This window comes from Sebastes fasciatus, chromosome 3, assembly GCF_043250625.1.
Source record: "Sebastes fasciatus isolate fSebFas1 chromosome 3, fSebFas1.pri, whole genome shotgun sequence".
Classification (NCBI taxonomy): Eukaryota; Metazoa; Chordata; class Actinopteri; order Perciformes; family Sebastidae; genus Sebastes; species Sebastes fasciatus.
The window spans coordinates 41,075,964-41,098,463 of record NC_133797.1 but is presented as its reverse complement, the minus strand read 5'-3'; the positions used below and the strand labels follow the sequence as shown (position 1 = coordinate 41,098,463).

The 22,500-nt window shown below is 39.3% G+C and overlaps 1 protein-coding gene across 2 annotated transcripts in view; it reads right to left on the bottom strand.

The window, feature by feature from the left end:
- Positions 1–5,906: 5,906 nt before the first annotated feature.
- The window catches only part of LOC141765081 (venom factor-like), a 47,088-nt gene continuing 30,494 nt past the window's right edge, over positions 5,907–22,500 (bottom strand). For both annotated transcript variants that reach the window (XM_074630942.1, XM_074630943.1), the window contains 16 exons: positions 22,389–22,500; positions 19,998–20,105; positions 19,736–19,883; positions 18,865–19,028; positions 15,055–15,210; positions 13,265–13,324; positions 12,992–13,082; positions 11,900–11,951; positions 11,702–11,789; positions 10,056–10,145; positions 9,741–9,846; positions 9,046–9,135; positions 8,865–8,948; positions 7,439–7,519; positions 7,164–7,311; positions 5,907–6,091 (listed from right to left, as the gene is read on the bottom strand). The exon at positions 22,389–22,500 is cut by the window's right edge and continues 51 nt beyond it. In XM_074630942.1, coding sequence (XP_074487043.1) covers positions 5,947–6,091; positions 7,164–7,311; positions 7,439–7,519; positions 8,865–8,948; positions 9,046–9,135; positions 9,741–9,846; positions 10,056–10,145; positions 11,702–11,789; positions 11,900–11,951; positions 12,992–13,082; positions 13,265–13,324; positions 15,055–15,210; positions 18,865–19,028; positions 19,736–19,883; positions 19,998–20,105; positions 22,389–22,500 — 1,723 coding nt within the window. In that variant the 3' untranslated portion in view covers positions 5,907–5,946. The remainder of the gene's footprint in view (positions 6,092–7,163; positions 7,312–7,438; positions 7,520–8,864; positions 8,949–9,045; positions 9,136–9,740; positions 9,847–10,055; positions 10,146–11,701; positions 11,790–11,899; positions 11,952–12,991; positions 13,083–13,264; positions 13,325–15,054; positions 15,211–18,864; positions 19,029–19,735; positions 19,884–19,997; positions 20,106–22,388) is intronic.

Here is a 22,500-nt window from a genome sequence, read left to right as displayed (position 1 = left end):
AGCCCTGTCTTGTCCCTCTTTGCAGGCCGAATAAGTTTGCTACGGCTCCATTTAATTTTATTCTTGCCTTTGGGCTATTATATAATGCTTGAATAGTTTTAATAAAGGTCTGATGAAATCCAAATTGCCCCAAAACTCTATATAAAAACTCCCAATTAACTTGATCAAACGCCTTTTCGGCATCAAGGCTCAATAACACTGCCTCGAGTTTGTTTTCAACAATATGATCAATCACATGTAATGTTCGGCGAATGTTATCTTGAGTCTGCCTTTGCTGAATAAAACCCGTCTGATCTAAACTTATTATTTGGGGGAAGATTTTTCCTAACCTCTTTGCAAAAATGTAGGTAAAGATCTTATAATCCTGATTCAGTACACTTATCGGCCGATAACTTCCACATTCAAGTTTATATTTACCCTCTTTTGGTATCAAAGAAATCACAGCTTCTGTCCACGAAGGAGGAGTCAAGCCAGTCCTGAGTACATGGTTAAACGTGTTCTTCATTGTGGGGGTCAGCAGATCTCTCATTTCCTTGTACCACTCAGAAGGGAAACCATCTGGTCCTGGTGCTTTATTAGGTTTTAAATTTGATATTGCCCCTTTAATTTCTTCATCCTTAATTTCACTAATTAGACACTCATTTTGTTCATCTGTCACCTTTGGTAGTTTTATCAGGTCAAAAAAGGCTTCCATCTTCGGTTCATCTAATTTGGGCTGTGTATATACATTTTTATAAAAGGTTTCAAATGATTGTTGTATATCCTCTACTTTGCAGTGTATGGAATTTGTTGTAGGATACTTTATTTCATAAATTGTATTTTCTGCGTGTTGCTTTTTTCATTTATTAGCGAGTAATTTAGCCGATTTTCCTCCTGCTTCATAATATCTTTGTTTTAGAAAAATCAGCTTTCTTTTAATATCATTTGACAAGATTTCATTTATTTCGTTCTTTTTCCTATCTATTTCCATTTTTGTTCTTTGATTCAGTGTCTTTTTATGTAAATTCTCTAATTCTTTTAATTCTTTTTGTAACCGATCCAATTTTTCTTTTCTCTGCTTTTTCAATTCAGAGCAATAGCCTCTAATTTTCCCCCTAAGAACAGCCTTGCAAGCATCCCAAAGAATCGGTGGGGAAACTTCCCCGTTGTCATTTTCTTCAAAATAGTTTTTAATATCTTTCCTTATTTGCTGTCTCATTTGATTTAGAACCCCGGTGTTTAACCTCCAGATAGGGCTCTTCTTTTCAGAACCTAGTAGTAAATCCATAGAGATTGGGGCGTGGTCTGATAAGTCCATGGTCCCAATATTGCAATTTATAACCCAAAATAAATCTCTTTGAAATGTAAGAAAGTAGTCAAGCCTGGAATAGACAGAGTGCGGATGAGAGTAAAAGGTATAGTCCCTCTTTGTCGGGTTCAAATCCCTCCATATGTCTGAGAGTCCTAACTCTCCCATCATTAATCTTATATTTTTTGTAGTTTTCTTTTCTCTTGAATAATAAGATTTCGAAGTATCCAGGGTCATATGAAGTCTGACATTAAAGTCCCCCCGCAAATTAGGATGCCCCGGCCTCAGAGCTAATCAATTCAAAGATTTGTTTATAGAATTTCCATTCAGATCCTGGGGGAGCATAGACATTCAGAAAAGTAACTAAAACACCTTGCAGAAACCCCCGGACCAGAACAAATCTTCCATCCATATCTTTCTTTTCAAATGTGCATTCAAAGTTTAATTTGCTAGAAATTAAAATCGCTACCCCTCTCTTAGAACCCTTTTTACAGCTGGATGAGTGCTGATTAAACCTCCATCTCTTAAGTTTTTCATGTTCCAGTTCTGTAAGATGAGTCTCCTGAAGGAGAGCTACTTCTACTCCCTCCCTCTTCAATTTGGCCATAACTTTGCTCCTCTTGATTGGATTTCCCAGACCATTTACATTATAGGTCATTATTTTAAGTGACATTGTGTATCTTTAAGTATACTTTAAGCCCCCTCAAGCCTATACATGAATCAAATCTTACACCCCTGGTGCTACAAGGAACAGTAGCATAAACCATAACCAATAAAACAAAAACAAAACCATAACAGGTAACAACTCTGACTTCCAAAATGTAGGCCTCGTTTACGGCCTCCTGACTCTGTTGGAAAGTAACGAGTGTAGAGGGAAGGTCTCTTCCTCCTAGCAGTGAAAGAGGGCCCTCTTCAGCCTGTGAGCTGATGTATAGGTCCATAATGTCCAGTGAGAGGTGTCCCGACCACAAGTCTGACCTCTTTATGCCCTTAATAAAAATAATAAGTTTGAAAATAAAATCCTTCCCATAACATTATGTACAACATTGTTCAAGATTCTTAGAAGAACTATTGTACCTAAATATAACCCTGTTGTAGCCAAAGTACGTTACTTATCCAGTGTCTTGTTGTCTGAATGCCCGGAGCCGGTCCCTGAATCCCCGCCCGGAGCCTGCATTCTCCCGGTTCCTTCGTTTTCCGCTGACTCGCCAGGTCAGCCGGGTTATCTGGTCAAGAAGCGAGGTCGGCTTTTTCAGAACCGTCACCTGCATCCCTCTCTCTGCCATGTCCACCGTCGCCTCCTCTGCCGAGTTGTAAATCTCAGTTCCTTCTTTATAAAACACTCTCAGTCTGGCCGGGAACGGAGTTTGAAATCTTATGTTACTTTCTTTCAACACAGTTTTCGCTTCTGCGTACTCCCTCCTCTTCTTCAGCAGCTCCGGTGCGTAGTCGTGATCCAAGTGGATCCGTTTACCTTGAAAATCAAATCCCGTTCTCTGCCAGGCTCTTTTAATCACCTCCTCCTTCATTCTGTAGCTGGAGAACTTGACCACCAGTGACCTTGGAGGGGCTTCGGCCGGAGGTTTTGGAGCCAGCGCTCGGTGAGCCCTCTCGATGTTTAGCTCTGTAGACGAGGGGAACTCCAAACCTTTCCTTAGCAAGTCTTCCAAGAAAGTAATCACTGAAGTCATGTCTTCTTCACCTCCTTCTCTTACCCCATATATTCTCACATTATCGCGCCGTGACCGGCTCTCCAAATCAGTCAGTTTATTCTCCGTTTGTATCTGTAGCTTCACCAGCTCCGACAGAACATCCTCCGATGCCTGGATTCGGGCCTCCGCCGTGTTGATTCGCTCCTCCGCTTCTTCCACTCTTCTTTACACTTGCTGTAACACGTCTCCTAAAACATTCGAGTTAAATCAGGCAACTTTTAATTTGACTGTCGGGAGCCTGTCACTCTATGCTGCCATCACGTCGCCAGCTAGACTGGAAGTCGCAAGTCTTTTTCATGATCTAAACATAGTAGCCAGAAATGACACATCTTCTAACTTTAACATAAATGTATTTTTATTTTCGTGTCACACTAATAAGTTTCAGATTGACTAAAGAAACAGTCTCAACAGATAAAGACTAGCCTGACTGAGAAGATGATCATGCACTATAAAGTTTAAATGTTTATATCTCATTCAAAAAGTAACTATGTTAGGGACAACGATTTTTAAATAGTTTACAGCATTTGGTAGTTGTTAATTCAATGAGCAGTATTTGAACGTAGTGATCTTAATAAGTATAGTTGTCAGCGGCAACACAGAGACAACCAGCAGAGCAGCGTGATGACCTTCACTACTCCAGCATCCGCTTCCCTCAGAACCAGGAAGATGCTCTCTACTCCAACATCAGGCCGGCTCCGCTCCACAGACCAACAGAGGAAGAGGAGGAGGAGGAGGATGGTGATGGTGTTGAATACACTGCTATCAAAGCTGACAGTGCCAGTAGTGCCCCGGGGTGAGCAGCACATTTTAATCTCTATATGACTTAAAAAAAATACACATTGGGTTAGAAATGGTTCGTTTTTCCCCTCACAGAACAAGACGTCAAGAAGACGGGGAGGATTCATTTGCGCTGTACAGCACAGCCAACAGATGGATTATTATTCATGGATTATTTTCTATGCAGTATGTCCAAACATTTTATGAAAACAAATCATAGTATAGTATGTTGAAAACCCAGCTGTGGGAAGAGTTTAGGGAGTCAACGGAGAAGGACTTCAGGTTAGCCTCAAAACGATGGTGGCAAAGCCAGTGGAAGGTCACAGAGGAACTCTTGAACCTGACTGACAAGCTTAACACGGAGATGTCAGAGCTGGAAGACTTGGCGGAAGCCCTGCCCATCTTGCCGGCGAAGGTCACTTAGGTGACCTTGTGCGCCATCTGGTTCATGTACAACCAGATAAAAAAGCTGCGTCTAAAGGCTCAGACACACCAACCCGACATCACAGAACTAGCGGCCACCAGCTGCGTCGCCTCACGTCGTCTTTGTCTCGGCCAAAAAGTTGCACTCGAACACACCGCAAAGACTACAGCCGATGGCCGACTACCGCGTACGTTCTGCGCCTGCGTGAGATGAAATAACTCTCCACGCCAGCATTCAAAAAGGGAAACAGGAAGACCGGGGACGGCCGATATACAAACTGTTGTTATGATACATTTATGAAGCAGAGCGGTGTTTGCCGACCATCTTCACACCACTCTCACTCACCACTTAGCTTCATTCCAGATGTTCATGTTGCTGAGGAAATAATTAATTTGCAGCGCCCCGATATCTTTTCATAACATATAAACCTACATCTGTGCCAAATGTGTTGCTTTTATTGCTAAATGCACAGTTGTTATGCTTAACTGCCCCGCTATAAGAGTTTAGCGTGTTATTTTTAATCAGCATATGTTAGCTCAGAGTTTTTCAGAATTGAATTAGTAGTACACACTCGAGGAAGAGACATTTCTAGCTTTGTTCTCTGCTTTTTTTAAGTATGTTTTAACTTTTCAGTCTAACAACAATGTATGTTCCAGTATGAATGTTTCATTTGAACTCCCGGCAGGACATTAATTAACTGACCTGTTAACTTATAATACATTTGTTTTAATTTGACATAGTAAGTATGTAGGAGGATTGTCTTTTGCTACGGTATGTTTTGTATGAATCGCACCCTTTTATCAACTATACGTTTGATTTTAGCTCCTGATACAGTCGGCATTGTTTAGTGGGCTTTTATAACTGTGTTGCTGCCAGTGGTATTTAGTTCTTCTTACTTTATCATTACAGGAGAGAAATCCCTTCTGGGTATGTTGATAGAACCAGCTCCACTTTCAGTTCTTTTTTTCCCACAGTGAAACACAAATAACTATTTTTTATGTCCTTATAGAGAGGTGAAGTCCGTCCCCTTCCGGTGTCCCCCATGGGACCTTATTTCAGAGCAAATATGTCCGGTAATCATGACGTTTGTCAATTCAAAAGATAATTTAGCAAGTCAAGAAAGTTGCAGTTTGTCGTAGTATCATTTAGTTTAGTGTGAAACGGCTCAGTGAACTACATCTCTCGTCTCGCACAATGAACGTCACCAACACTAGCTAGCTAGCTAACTTAGCTAATGTTCCACGTCACGGATGAACCGTTATCTGACCTGATGTGTTTTATCCAGAGACTCCTGGTCTTTTTTATCAGCCGGGGAGCAAAAGAACGAGCTTGTGTGAGTACATCCGAGTCAAATACGAAACACACAGACAGAGTAGCTCCAGAGAGAGAGACGACACTGACGTGACCTTTGGGTGTCGTCTTTCTAATTACGTATTTTCCATTGTCTGATACTTCAACAGTTTTCCGACAAACTGCGACGTTCTCGACTTGCAAAACGACCTTTTGAATTGACAAATATCATATGTGTGATTCATGGCGTGATTGTCTCTCTCCGTTGACTACCGTCCATATTTTTTCCGAAACAAGGTCCCATGTTGGTCCACCGGAAGAGGAGGGACACTCCACTCTCTATTGCACAGGCCTTAACCTTAAAATGATGATTGAATCTTTGCGTGCACAGTTATTGGTCATCTTCGCGACACAATGGCGCAGGAGAATGGCGTGCAGTTGCTGATGGGACACCTTTACAGCCTGCAGGCGTTGACAGACAGTTCATATGCAGCATCCTCGAGGCTCTTGCATTTAGCCTGCAGGCTGGGATTGCTGGAGCACTCTGCAGTCGTAGGCCAGCGTTCCACCCAGGTGTCCTTTCCTAACATGTAGATGAATCTGGCAGACAGGGAGGAGAGAGAGGAGTTTAGACTCTTTAGCTTGTATTTTTTGCTTTGGTACGTGAAAGAGACCAAGTTGCTGCGCGAGAGGTTTTATTGCTGTTTAGTTCGCGAGAGAGGTTGAATTGCCGTTTACCTTGCGAAAGTGAGTGGCTGTGTGAGAGACAGAGTGAATTGCTGTTTAGTTTGCTAGAAAGACAGAGTTGCTGCACGCTAGAGAGGTTGAATTGGCCTTTGGTACATGAGAGATCGGGGGAGAGAGAGTGAATGTAAATGGGTTCTATGGGTACCCACGAGTCTCCCCTTTACAGACATGCCCACTTTATGATAATCACATGCAGTTTGGGGGGCAAGTCATAGTCAAGTCAGCACACTGACACACTGACAGCTGTTGTTGCCTGTTGGGCTGCAGTTTGCCATGTTATGATTTGAGCATATAGTTTTATGCTAAATGCAGTACCTGTGAGGGTTTCTGGATCAATATCTGTCATTGATTTGTGTTGTTAATTGATTTACAATAATTAATATATACACACATTTGCATAAAGCAGCATATTTGTCCACTCCCATGTTGATAAGAGGATTAAATACTTGACAAATCTCCCTTTAAGGTTCATTTAGAACAGATTAAAAAAGTGTGATTTATTTAACTGTGATTAACGATGGACAATCATGCGATTAATCGAGATTAAATATTTGAATCGATTGACAGCCCTAACAAATACTAATATAATAAATATATTTTGCACCTGGCGGCTCACATTACCACTGTGTTTAACTGTGGTGTGATGAGGTTGAGCCAACCTTTTGAAGTGAAGCGATGTGGTTCCATGACAAAAAACACACTTTTTCAGATTTTTTCTTTATTCTAGTTAGTTTTTTTCATAAATTCAGATTTTTTCTTTTTTGTCTGAATATTACCCCCCTAGAATAAGTACATCCGCCAAATGTTGACTGTTTAAACATATTTTGAATTGACTGTTTAAATATATTTTTTTTAAATAAAATCTCAGTCAGAACCTCCAACTGTTCGTCCTACTGCAGGTAAACTTCAGCTCCCATTTTCTTACCTGTTGGTCTCAGTGTCAACGTTCCACCGGTCCTCTTTGGGGCCGATGATGAGGTACTGGGAGCCCGTCTTCAGGTTGAGTCCATCTCTGCAGCCTCCATGAGACATGAAAAACCTCTTCTGGCCCACCTCCACGCCTGCCTCCACACCTGGATGGTAGGAGGAATAAATTCAGATACTAATATAATCCTACTGAGGTTTTTATTAGCTAACAATCCATGATTTAAAAAAAGAGCTGATAACCATAAAAGACAGACAGCCATTGAATTGACTCACCCAGCTTGATAATTTGTGTGATCTCCATCTCGTATTTGTCGTAGTAACTCTGGCTGACACTCAGCAACTTCACCTGGACAACTAAAGCATAAGAAACAAAAATATGTCACATGCATAAAAGAAATAACGGAACCTAATAAGCACATTGGGCATGTCAGTGTTTCCATAGCCTGATAATAAATGCTGCAACAAATAATCTTATTATTAATGCTAATACTAGCAAATAAATGAATTACAATAAAGCTTGAGAGTTTCCTCAGTACAGATTATTTATACATGTACTAGATTCAACCTTTAAAGGGACTATTTGTAACTTTCAGAAATGCTTGTTAACAGCGACACCTGTGGCCTTGAAATCAACAAAAGTCAGCGTCGAGCTCGCGCTTGCTCGCTCTAAATATCACTCTGTATTTCAGCTGCTTGGCAGTAATGTTAGCTGACCAGACGATAGTCTCTCCATGAATCAATGCTGATCCTAGTGTTGGCTTTTCCTGCCTCAGCGCAGGATCAGGCAGCGGGGCTCCTCAACGAGTTACGTTATCGCCTCCCGACCGCAGCCGGCAGCCGCAGGGAGACACCGGCACCCGGTCGGTAACGAGACGACAACGTTACTCGTGGAGGAGCCCCGTCACTTCACAAGACACAGGAAACCTCTGTTGGTCTGGAGGAGCTGCAGCAGTTATTTCTGCACAAACGTCCACTGAACATTCACTAGATATTCTCAGAGCTAAACTAACTCTTCTGCAGTGTGGAGTGAGCGCGCGTTCACGTCTAGTAGAGGTGGAGCGAGTACGCGAGAACACGCGCTCTGTCTGAGTGATGGCAAGCAGGCAGACGAGACGAGGCTCCGGCCACACGCGAACGCGCATATGCGAACGCGCATATGCGAACGCGCATATGCGAACGCGCATATGCGAACGCGCATGTGTCCCGACCCGGTACATTTATACGCTTAAAAAGTTACAAACAGTCCCTTTAATTACTCAGGAGATATTATAAAATACTGAGCATTACTATTGATCCTTTTCTCTGCATATTGTACCAAGAATTGCAAATAATTCATCTCATGTTATCCTCTCATTCTTGCATTCATACATTTGCATAAAGCAGCATATTTGTCCACTCCCATGTTGATAAGAGTATTAAATACTTGACAAATCTCCCTTTAAGGTACATTTTGAACATAATATGTTCAAAATGTGGCATAATAATTTGCAATTAATCATGGACAGTCATGCAATTAAATAGTTGAATCGACTGACAGCCCATCTATCTATAGAGAGATAGATAGATAGATAGATAGATAGATAGATAGATAGATTTGAGTGGCAATTTCCCAATGTAGACTGAGACTTGTTCTGACCAACTTTAAACTCAGCTGCATGTCTGCGTGTTAAAGCTGCGAGTGTGTGACGGTGTAACGTACCGTGGTGTAAAGTCTTGCAGGCAAACGTCTCTCTTTCTGAGGCGGGGAAGTTTTCACTGTCGGTTTTGGAGACGCAGCAGTCACCTGGAGATCATGAGCACATAAAAAAAAATGAATACAAACGAAAATAAACACCAACATGTCCACTAATGCATTGTTGCAGACACATGCACACTTTTACCCTGAGTGCAACGGCAGACGTTGTCCCTGCAGATCTGAGTGAGCTCCTCTTTGTCCTCACTGGGAGTGTAGGTGCGACTGCAGCGGTGATCTGAGAAAGTCAGCAGGGATACAACACCATCATACTCAAAGATACAATATTATTTTTCAATATCACAATTCTTGGTAAATGTTTTTATGATATCTTAGTATAATTTTCTACCTATTTTTCTACGACATCTTAGCACATTTTTCTATGATATGATATTTGTACTGTACACTCTTGAAGAGGTTTTTACTGTCTTACAGGGTCATACAGCTTTTAATTATACTTTACATGCGATTGATTCCATACTATTGTGACCACGCCTCCTGTGTTGTGAGAGGCGGAGTCCTGGCGGACATGTAATCATGTAATCTCTTTGGTGTCTGTGTCTCACCTGAATGTTTAAAACTAGCATTACTGCTCGAGTGATCACGCTGATGACGGCTTATAGTTGAAACGTGTTTGTTTCTTTGCCCAGAATAAACTAAGAAAGACCCTTCATCTGTGAGTGCCGCTGATCTGTTTCTTCTGATCTTACTACTACCTGGCACCCGATACTGTTCAAGATTTGAAGACATGCTCGCTGCTACTTTCTATTCAATATTACAATTACAATAAATAAAGTGGACATATTCCACACTATCAATGTGTGTCAGAATGTGTTCTCCTACCCGGGTTGTAATACTCATAGACCGTGACCGAGGACGGCTGCAGGAGGCCGACTTTGAAGCTCTGCTGAAGCCTGAAGATCAGGACCTCTGGCTCTTTGTGGGACACCTGAGAGGAGCAGAGGAGGACAGGGCAGGAGAATTTATTGTAACAGAGTAGAGAAACAAACATCGCAGACAATTTAGCAAGCTCTGGTTTTTACTAAGAAAAGTTATCCAGATAATTTCATGGAAGGAAACTTTGAATTTGTGCAAATAAATGACACGAATCAGCACGTCAGAGTCCCTCTGGTTGCAAACAAGTAAACAATGTTTTACCTTGAACAGGTGGATGATCAGAGAGCCTCTGTCACTCAGGTTATCAACTATCTGGAAGTTATTGATGTAGCGGTCCACTGAGTTCGACAACTGGACAAACACACACACACACAGAATCAGTTAGCAACCTAAACATGTCTCATCTTCGTCATCATCACGATGTAGAGAACTTTTTATAAACTTCTATCTGAAAGGGAATGATTGGGATGTTGCTCCAGTACACATTAAGCTGCAGTCACACCAGATCCGGCGGGTTTGAATAAGGGTAGTGTGTTTAGGTTGTGGCTGCTGCGGCGGCCGCAGGAGGTGACGGAACAATGCAGCGTTCTGCGGCGGAAAAGTAGAAACAGAATCAACTTTGGGCTAATCACGTAACCGGCGATCCAGAGCTGTACAACCAAGTCGTGAGAACAAATGACGTTAATCGCCTTGCAGTCAATGGGCCATTAAAGTGATTCTCCGGTTGTGCGGCGAATCGCCGCAATGCCTGATCTGGTGTGAATGCAACGGAAGCGTTTAAGGGTCAGGTATGAGGGGGAAAATGAGGAGGAAATTTATTATTATTGTTTTATTATTAATTTTATTTTTTATTTTGAGAATAAAGCCAAAATGTTGAGAATAAAGTCGCAATTTCAGTATGCCGCTAATGCTAGTAGTTTGATTTATTCTCAAAAGTTCAGCATTTATTCTAAACATTTCGTCTTTATTCTCAAAATGCAAAATATAAAATAAACTTCCTCCTCTCATTTTTCCCCTTATGCCTGGCCCTAATACATGTCCGTAGTAAAATAACATAGTGCTCAGTGCTCAGTGATATTTTAAGACACTTAAAACACCTCCATTTACTCATACAGTGATGGAAGACTGACCAGCATCACAAAACATTTCAACTATTGATGCTGAAAAGCATCATTTTCACTTTGAGACAATGTCCTCATCAGCAGCGCTTGAATTGTGACTTTTTTGCAAGGTATTTGTAACCTTCTTAAAAGGTTTTATATATATATACAGTATATAGTGTATATATATATACAGAGAGTTTTATATAGGAAGTTAATTAGTCCTAGAATCCATGCTATTATCAGTTCGGTTGGGTCTATGTGAGGGATAATGTACAGCTAGCCGGTCATTGTTGTGAAATAAACCTCAACAACTCCTGAAGGTGTTTATTTCACAACGTTGACCGGCTAGCTGTACATTATCCCGCTTATTGCACGGCTACTTACTGAAGAAATCAATATTTTGACACAAAAACGGTCCACAGAGCTGCGCCCATAGCAACGTTCTGTTATACGTAGCAACGGTCTGCTATACGTAGCAACGGTCTGTTATACATAGCAACGGTCTGTTATAAAGAAATAACAGACCGTAGAACGCCGTGATTGGTCAATCAGAATCGAGTATTCAACAAAGCCGTGTAATAAAGTGTATTTAACTACTTTACTCCTCTCTTGTCAAAATGGGAAATTATTCTTCAAGTCAGTTACATCTCTTCAGGTGTTTTTCCAAAATAAAAGCAAAAACATTTAAGTATCAAGCATTTGCTTGTGGCTTTAACTCTTCAAAATACTACGGATATAAGATAACACGCAAGCAGGCTGAACATTAAACTGGATAATCTTAATGTGGTAGCAGAGGCTGATTACCATCTCCAGGTCAGAGTTTTCTGGGGTGAAGCCAGTAGGCAGACTTATATCCAGAACCACCATCCTGACGTCTCTGGGTCCTAAAGCCCTGTGAGACAGAAAGACACCAGCGCTGACAAAAGATACTTCAGACTTTTATTACCCTTCTTCAATCTCAATAAAAGTGAAAAAAGTTTAAAGACAATAAGAACAACTCACCTCACTTTAATGGTGATCTGGTAGGATTTTATTACATCTGCTGGAGGCTTTTCTGTTATAGAGCAGAAACAAAGCATTATTTAATGTAGTGAGGTTGGGCTGCTTATCCTGTGGAATTAGATGCATATAATACTATATTTTATTTGGTTATGCTACTTTATTTTATTTAATTAACATTTATAGAAATCAATTTCCAAATCAATCAATATGGGATCTTAAAATGCACTCTTTTACATATTTTGTACATGCATGTTTTACATATTGTATTTTTTGTCAAATTTTTTCTTCTATTTCTTTAAAACATATTTCACTATTTTTTGTTAAAAAAGGGCTATTTATTTTTATTTAAATATAGTCGATTACATTTATTTATGTCAACATTTTAAATATTATGCTTTATGTTATCATATGTGATGGTGCCTTACATAAAAATAAATCTTAAAATGCACATTTTTTATATTTTCATGTTTTGTGCATGCATGTTTTGAATATTGTATTTTTTGTCTAATTTTCTTCTTCTGTTTCTTTAAATTATTTTTATTATTTTTGTAAAAAAAAAGTGCTTCATTCATTTTATATATTTTTTTATTTTTACTTTATTTTAGTCAATATTTCAAATAGTATGCTTTATGTTATCATGTGTGATGGTGACTTACATAAAAAATATATCTGAAAATGCACTTTTTTACATTTTCATATTTTGTACATGCATGTTTTAAATATTGTATTTTTTGTCTAATTCTTTCTTCTGTTTCTTTTTTTAATATTTCACTATTTTTGTTAAAAAGTGCTTCATTTCATTCATTTATTTAATTATTCACTTTACTTTTATTTAATTATCGTCTGCTAAATTTATTTACGTCAATATTTTAAATATAATGCTTTATGTTATCATGTGTGAGTGTGACTTACATTACAAATATCAATAAAATGTTCATCTGTGTTTTGTGTTATGTTTACGTCATGGCAGTTGTTATAGGTTTACAAAAGCAAATGAACTTTCCTCTGTGTTATGTTATGCTGTCACATTGTTGTAATCATGTCATGTTTTATGCTTCATATATCATGAGGCAGTGTGAGAACTTGAGTTACCGCTGGATTCTTCAATAGTGACGTTGAGCTCAAAGTCCTTGCAGGGTATTTTCTCATCCACCTCATGCAGCTGGTTGTAATAGGTCACAACCTTCAGTCAAAGTTCAGGGAACGGGACGGGACGCACAAAAGAAACGAACCCAAAACATTATGTTTTCATTCATTACTGAATGATTGTTGGTCATGTGATCATATCGTTCCATGTACGTCTATATTGTATGTGTTAAAAAAAAAAGAAAAGAAAAATGTAGAAAAGTAAACGTGTGATCGTACCTCCAGTATTCCCTGTCCATTCCCTCGAGCCTGCACTATCAAATCCAGATCAGCAGGCAACTATGGGAAAAAAGAAGCACCAGAGAAGAAGACATTTGTTGTAAAATACATAATAAAATACACTCCCTGATGTTGTTATCTCTCCGAGACCCACATAGACATAGGTTTTAGTCTTCTTTAGGAGTGTCCAGGGGGTCTTTAAGGGGAGATAGCAGGTCAACAGTAGATGTCACATAGAAGTGGTGTACATCATCTGAAAGCTGGAACCTGAAGATTAATTTGAGATGCTGCTCAGCACTGTGTCAAGATGTTCAAGTCATAAATCAGAAATAAATATTGTGTTTTGGTTAGGCACCAATTAAATTTTGTATAAGTGTTTAGATCATTATGATAGAAGTATATGATGGTCATCCCCATGCTCTATTATGTGTCATAAGTTGTTGTAGCAATTTTTGGGATGATATCATTTGTTACACAGATTTGGTTTAATACATTTAACAATTTTTTACCACTGGAAAAATTGATAATAATCATCAATAATGATGTAAATGATCAAAAATCCCTCCAAAATACCACATTAAGACACCAAGACCTTGAGGAACACCATAGAAAAAGACATGCTGTGATTTGGGATCAAAAACTTTTTGACATTTAGAGATTTCTGCAGGAATTTGCATTTTTTGGCAATTGGATGGCGGGAAACCCCCTTATTGTCAATCTAGCCAGGAAAGCCATCCATCCTCTGAATGCCCTAGGTCTCTAGTTTGATTCATCCATCCTCTGAATGCTCTAGGTCTCTAGTCTGATCCATCCATCCTCTGAATGCTCTAGGTCTCTAGTTTGATCCATCCATCCTCTGAATGCTCTAGGTCTCTAGTCTGATCCATCCATCCTCTGAATGCTCTAGGTCTCTAGTTTGATCCATCCATCCTCTGAATGCTCTAGGTCTCTAGTTTGATCCATCCATCCTCTGAATGCTCTAGGTCTCTAGTTTGATCCATCCATCCTCTGAATGCTCTAGGTCTCTAGTTTGATCCATCCATCCTCTGAATGCTCTAGGTCTCTAGTTTGATCCATCCATCCTCTGAATGCTCTAGGTCTCTAGTTTGATCCGTCCATCCTCTGAATGCTCTAGGTCTCTAGTTTGATCCCTCCATCCGCTGAATGCTCTAGGTCTCTAGTTTGTGGCTGTAAAGCTTCATGAGGCTGTGATTATGCTAGAGGTCACCACAGGTCATTTTATACAGGGAAGTCAATGAAATGTCTCCTATGGGGACTAACATCATCACACATGAATCCAGTTGGGCTCATTGGATCCACAAGAGTCTCAGCTTTATAGTGATACCCAGTTTCTTGTAATTCAAGAATGTTCAGGGACCCCAGTATGCAGAAATATTCAAATACACAATTTTATTTTCATGTGATTATCATAAAGTGGTCTGTAAAGGGGAGACTCGTCGGTACCCATAGAACCCATTTTAATTCACGTATCGCCAAAACGTAGCCTAACTATGGAGCGTTATTTATTCCCCTTACATGAGCATTGGTTGGTACCAACGAATGCATTAGGTCGTCTAGTTTCATATGATTCCAGTATCTTCCTTCTAGCTTTAAATTGAGTCTCTACAGTCTCTTAAAGACAGTAATGTTGGCCGGGATCTCAGAGGTTATTGCAACCAGTGGTGCTCTCAAATTTCAACCGCCAATGGAAAAGCATCAAGTTAAACTCCCCCAGTGTCTCCTAATGTTGAACTCTGTCTGGATTTTACATTCAGTCTCATGTCTCTCACCCTGGAGGAGCGAGCAGCGTAGGCGGTCTCGGGGTTGAAATGGTAGCGGATTTCCCTGCGTCCCGTTATCCTGACGTCCACATCCAGACTGATGTCATCAGGAGGAGGTTTGTTTATCAGGTACTCTGACAGCGCCTGGAGCACCACCATGGTGGACTGAGAGAGGACAGAGAAGGGAAACACAGAACTGATGAGACAGATTGTAGAACATTTAATTGGGTAACGTCTTTGTCATCTTAACGATCAGAGTTTGTCTCAATGGTTACGTTATTGTGTAATCATCAGTTTGGACCGTTACCACGAGTAAAGAGACTCAAAACCATGAAGTGACCAATCATAGTACCAATGATATTTACTTTTAGTTAAAATCGGACAAAACCTCCCATCATATTAGTCAGTAGGGGTGGGAAAAATAATCGATTCACCTATGTATCGTGATTTTTTACTATCTGAAATAGATGTTTTAACGCCAAAATCAATATACTGTATTTGCTTCATTTGAGTCTATGTGGAGGTAGAAGGAAGTTACGCTTTTATTGTTGTAGTCTGAGTAACGTGACGTCATATCTGTTCCATATCTGTCGAAAGCAAAACAAACTGCAGCGAGTCGAGACGAGAAAGTATAAAATGTCGGAGGGTCAGCGTGGATACGACCTGCACCCTCACATGTTAAATCCAGCGTGGTAAACACTACACATCCAGTAAAGGATGGAAACACTTTGGGTTTCACACATCGACAGGAAAAGCAGAGCTAGACATCACGGCTAAAGATGTTAACAAAGGGAACTGTATACACAAAATACATCTATGGAAATAAGATTGATTGGATTATATTCACCAGAAGTATAAAAAATTATAAATTAAAAGAAAATACCACTAATTTGTGAGGGAAATGTCTTTATTCTTTGATTTTTGCGTTGCTGGATAATAAATGTAATAAATAATTCCTGACAATGACTGATATATTTGACTTCAGGACATCTCTGACTACATACATGCTGAAAATCAAACATTCTTACTGGATTAATTTAGATATTTTACAAAGTAACAGTCCGTAGAAGTGTATGATTCAACTTTTTCCCATGGTCGAATCGCAATACGTAAAATATCAACACATATCGAATCGGTGCCAAAGTGTCGTGATAGTATAGAATCAGGAGATAGGTGAATCGTCCCAGCCTTACTAAATAGTAAGTTTTACCTTTATTAGGTCCACCTGGCTTCAGTCCTGCGATAAATGCCTCGATGAAGGTTAATGTTCAGTTTTTGTAGGTTTTTGTAGGAGGCAGTTTGTGGTGCTGTTGAACTGTGTAGGGACCCACCATTACTGGTGGCAAAGACAATGAACTACGCTTCTCAGGATCCTTGAGTCATGCAGCCATTGGCTGTGGACGCAGCTCAGTAGCCATTGGCTACTGTAGCATTCACACATAGGTGTGAAATCTACCCAGGACAAAACCAGAGGAATCTCTTTTTTCCTCCTCTTTCTGCCCTTTCTTCTCACCTCCTGACCTGTGGAAGTGAGCTGCTGCTCTCCAGACCACAAGCAGTTCTGCTCTCTGATCTATGACCTGTTAGGAAACAGCCATAGGAACACAAGGAACCTCTAACAGAAGACGCGAGAGCCTGCCTTTTTACCTACTAACTTCAAGCAACAACCGCAAGGAAGTTAGCACCAAGCTATCAAGCTGCTGGGAAGAAGTATTGGAGCGATCAGCTTCCTCCAATCTGCACAACCGGATTTGAGCACAGCAAAGACAACATTGACTTGGAACCACAACTTCAACACATGGAATTACAAACCCTTTTCTTCCATGGATCGGTAACGTACTGGGCTTACCTTAGCAGTAGAAAGTGCACATGGCTGAGCAAGACTGTTCAACTTTGATTTCTAGAATGTTCTTGTATTGATTTGGTTTAATGTTATTCATTGAGTTTGACTGTTGTGATATTATTTGTAGTTATGCTATTTGGGTAGCTGGCTTTGCCACATCTGATGTGTTTAGTTTCTGCTTCACATAGACAAGGTCTTGCATGCAAACTAACCATCTTTTCTAACCCACTGCATTATCTGACACTCATTAAGATCACATACAGAAACTGTGATTTAGTTAAACATACAGCTTCAACCCCCACATCACCCCCCATCTCTGTCCTTCCTGAGCACATGTGCTCCGAAGAACAAAGAGGCCATGTGGTGACATGTTGGCGGCCATCTTTGATCCCGCCATCTTTGTAGTTTTACAGTGCTCACCCCTTTTGTCTGTAGGCAGACATTTTGAGACAAGAAGCCATCGTCTCTCTCTCTCTCTCTCTCTCTCTCTCTCTCTCTCTCTCTCTCTCTCTCTCTCTCTCTCTCTCTCTCTCTCTCTCTCTCTCTCTCTCTCTCTCTCTCTCTCTCTCTCTCTCTCTCTCTCTCTCTCTCTCTCTCTCTCTCTCACACACACACACACACACACACACGCTCACACACTTTGTTTTAAACCTTTATTATCTTGTAAATAAATGTTTGTGGAATATACCTGCTGGTCTGTTTAATGTTGTACAAGAGTGAATAATGCAAACCTCTGCTATGTCAAGAACTGCGATATCCTTCAACCTTTACTATCTATTTTGGTTATAGTTATTAATTTAATTATTAATCAACGTTCCAAATTGATAGTTTAGTATATTTAATGAGACTATATTAACGTTTTGGTTATTGATCCCTGATTCCTGGGTGAAGCCCCGTTTATTATTAATGTTTATTGATAATCTTTATTAATATTAATAATTCTATTATTATTTATTAATTAATTTGCTAATAACCAAACCTGTTCTGCCAAATCCCTACAACTGTATTGTATTATACAGAGAGGTGTTTCTGTTATTTAGCCTAGTCCAGGGGTCAGAAACCTTTACTATCAAAAGAGCCATTTAGGGAAAAAAAAAAAATCTGTCTGGAGCCGCAAAACATTTGAGCATTGTGATGAAGGTAACACAGTTTATAGTCTAAGTATATAGTATATAAGTCTAATGCAGTGAGGACCAAAGAGACAATGTACTACGGAGTATTAGGGCCACATTGGGGGAAAAAACATCTGTCATAATATTACGAGAAAAAAGTTGTAATATTAGAGAATAATGTCATAACTTTACGAGAAAAAAGTCGTAATATTACGAGAATAATGTCATAACTTTACGAGAAAAAAGTTGTAATATTAGAGAATAATGTCATAACTTTACGAGAAAAAAGTCGTAATATTACGAGAATAATGTCATAACTTTACGAGAAAAAAGTTGTAATATTAGAGAATAATGTCATAACTTTACGAGAAAAAAGTCGTAATATTACGAGAATAATGTCATAACTTTACGAGAAAAAAGTCGTAATATTATGAGAATAAAGTCATAACTTTACGAGAAAAAAAGTTGTAATATTATGAGAATAATGTCATAATATTACGAGAAAAAAGTTGTAATATTAGAGAATAATGTCATAACTTTACGAGAAAAAAGTCGTAATATTACGAGAATAATGTCATAACTTTACGAGAAAAAAAGACAATAATAACATAGACAAGGTCTTGCATGCAAGAAATTACTACTTTATAATGTTACGACTTTAGTCTCATAATACTACGACTTTTCTTCGACTGAACCCTAGACTAACCGCATTGATATAAACGGGGCGAGCAAAATAAAAACCCCGTCAGTGGGTGCAGTACCCACCAATCAGAGCCTGGAGCAGGTGAATGAACTTGAAGAGACAATAAGAAATTGTTGGATTTGCAGATCACAGCTGAGCCACCGGACTCGTCCTGCCGTTACCTGAGTGGAGCCGAAGCCTCCTCCTCTCCTCCGCTGGCTGTTCAGCCATTTAAACGGCGCTGCAGCTTCCTCCATGCGTCCCAACTTCACCAGCGCTAGCAGGGCGTAGCCGGTCGCCTCCAAGGTGAACAAGGTGTTCTGACTGTCGGGCCAGTAGCTGCCACCTGGAGGAGAGAGGAAACGGTTAACAGTAAAGGAGGAATGGAAAACAGAAGTGTCAGCTTTAAAGGGATAGTTTAGGGGTTTTAAAGTGGGGTTGGATGAGGTACTTCTCCATAGTCAGTGTATTCAGCAAGGGTCAGAAACCTTTACTATCAATAGCCTTTTTAGGCAAAAACAAAAATAAAGAACCTGTCTGGAGCCGCAAAACATTTGAGCATTGTGATGAAGGTAACACATTTATAGTCTAAGTATATATTATATAAGTCTAATGCAGTGAGGGCTAAAGAGCAAATGTACTACGGAGTATTAGGGCCACATTGAAGGAAAAAACATCTGAGATTTACAGAATAAAGTCGTAATATTATGAGAAAAAAGTCGTAATATTAAGATAAGAAAGTCCTAACTTTTCGAGAAAAAAAGTCGTAATATTAGGAGAAAAAAGTCATAACTTTATGAGAAATAACAAAATAACACGTGAAATTATTACTTTATAATATTATGACTTTATTATCATAATATTACGACTTTTTTCTCGTAAACCTATGACTTTATTCATGTAATATTATGACATTATTCTCAAAATCTCAGATTTTTTTTGTGAATAACAAAAGGTCACATTTCATTTAAAAAAACACAATAAAAAGAATTGATTGAGGCGGTAACTGAAAGTCTTTGTGAGTGAGACACACATGAAACAGGGCTGGGATACCTGGGGCTGCAGCTCCGAGTAAACGTTCTGTTGGGTTATGTCGACTCAGCAGAGCCAGGGCGTAGGAGGCGATGGCCACGGTGTACGGTCTCCTCCCCACCCTCACCAGCGCTCTCTTCAGGTAGTCGGCTGTCTTATGGATAGCTAACTACAGCAGACACACATGTGGTAGACAATAGATTTAAAGACTGATAACACCCCCGAGCATAATAACAACGAGGTAAGATTAAAAAGTGCTCTACAAGCAACAGATGAAATGTACCTCTACCCTTGGACCCGTGCAGCGGATCCCGGCCTTCTTGGCCTCGGCGAGCGCTACGAGGACGAAGGCTGTCAGGGTTATCTCGGGGTCGTCGCCACGGAGACCGCCCTAGAGACACAGAGCCAGTTCATTCAAATTTCTGCATATCAGTTTTAAAAAAAAGATTTCAACTCTAATTTTCCCAAAATGCCTTGCAAAAAATAACTAAAATGACCGGCCTTGTGACTGCATTGCATTCTGGTCTTGTGACTGCATTGCATTCTGGTCTTGTGACTGCATTGCATTCTGGTCTATTGAGGCAGAATGAGAAATTTGTCTCACTGGCCCAATCCCAGTGTCCCCCCTAAGGCCTTTTTAGGGGACTTGACTGACGTCACCTGGTAAATGGTTGAATGTGAGAGGCTGCGAGGGCTTGAAATGGTATAAATATGAATCGGACAGCACTTTGCGCAGCTACATATGTTACCTTGACAACGTCGAATGTGGCTTTTTATTTTACGTATTTTACTGCTTGACTTGAACGTCTTCCAGACTCTTGCCTTACGAGACTAGAGGTAACTGTCAAATCAGTTTACTTGTTTTTGTCAGAACTGCATTATTATGCAAAACTAAAATAACTGGTTAATGAATAAACCAGGTGTGTAATATAGTCTAATGAATAAACCAGGTGTGCAATAGAGTCTAATGAATAAACCAGGTGTGTAATAGAGTCTAATGAATAAACCAGGTGTGTAATAGAGTCTAATGAATAAACCAGGTGTGTAATATAGTCTAATGAATAAACCAGGTGTGTAATATAGTCTAATGAATAAACCAGGTGTGTAATATAGTCTAATGAATAAACCAGGTGTGTAATAGAGTCTAATGAATAAACCAGGTGTGTAATAGAGTCTAATGAATAAACCAGGTGTGTAATAGAGTCTAATGAATAAACCAGGTGTGTAATATAGTCTAATGAATAAACCAGGTGTGTAATAGAGTCTAATGAATAAACCAGGTGTGTAATATAGTCTAATGAATAAACCAGGTGTGTAATAGAGTCTAATGAATAAACCAGGTGTGTAATAGAGTCTAATGAATAAACCAGGTGTGTAATATAGTCTAATGAATAAACCAGGTGTGTAATATAGTCTAATGAATTAACCAGGTGTGTAATAGAGTCTAATGAATAAACCAGGTGTGTAATATAGTCTAATGAATAAACCAGGTGTGTAATAGAGTCTAATGAATAAACCAGGTGTGTAATAGAGTCTAATGAATAAACCAGGTGTGTAATATAGTCTAATGAATAAACCAGGTGTGTAATATAGTCTAATGAATTAACCAGAGGTGTGTAATATAGTCTAATGAATAAACCAGGTGTGTAATATAGTCTAATGAATTAACCAGGTGTGTAATATAGTCTAATGAATAAACCAGGTGTGTAATATAGTCTAATGAATTAACCAGGTGTGTAATATAGTCTAATGAATAAACCAGGTGTGTAATATAGTCTAATGAATAAACCAGGTGTGTAATATAGTCTAATGAATAAACCAGGTGTTTAATATAGTCTAATGAATTAACCAGGTGTGTAATATAGTCTAATGAATAAACCAGGTGTGTAATATAGTCTAATGAATTAACCAGGTGTGTAATATAGTCTAATGAATAAACCAGGTGTGTAATATAGTCTAATGAATTAACCAGGTGTGTAATATAGTCTAATGAATAAACCAGGTGTGTAATATAGTCTAATGAATAAACCAGGTGTTTAATATAGTCTAATGAATAAACCAGGTGTGTAATATAGTCTAATGAATAAACCAGGTGTGTAATATAGTCTAATGAATTAACCAGGTGTGTAATATAGTCTAATGAATAAACCAGGTGTGTAATATAGTCTAATGAATAAACCAGGTGTGTAATATAGTCTAATGAATAAACCAGGTGTGTAATATAGTCTAATGAATAAACCAGGTGTGTAATATAGTCTAATGAATAAACCAGGTGTTTAATAGAGTCTAATGAATAAACCAGGTGTGTAATATAGTTTAATGAATGAACCAGGTGTGTAATATAGTTTAATGCTTACTTTCCTCTGATTTCTGAGAATTGTGGGTAATTCGCTGAGGAACATATACTGTATATTGCATTCGTCAGTAGTATGTAGTAGGCGGTTTCGAATACAGCCACTGTCTCTTCTAGGACTGATTTCTTCCTGTAAGACGGTGTACTGTTGATGCAAAATGGTCTCTCTTTTTAAACGTAAATCTCCCCGAGAAAATGGAGAGGGTTGGCAAGTATGCATGCCTTTAATGGCCTTTCCTGTTCAAACAAAGGTTATAATAATAATATAATAATATAATAATCAGCAGGGTGACGTGGTGTGTTTTTCAGTGTGCTTCTCACCGTCATGGTAGTGGTGTAAACTGGGTTGTCCTCTCTGAAGCTGCCCGTAGGAAGCCGGTGTTTGTTGTTCACCAGGTAGAGCAGAGGCTCACACACCTGCTGCTCGTTGATG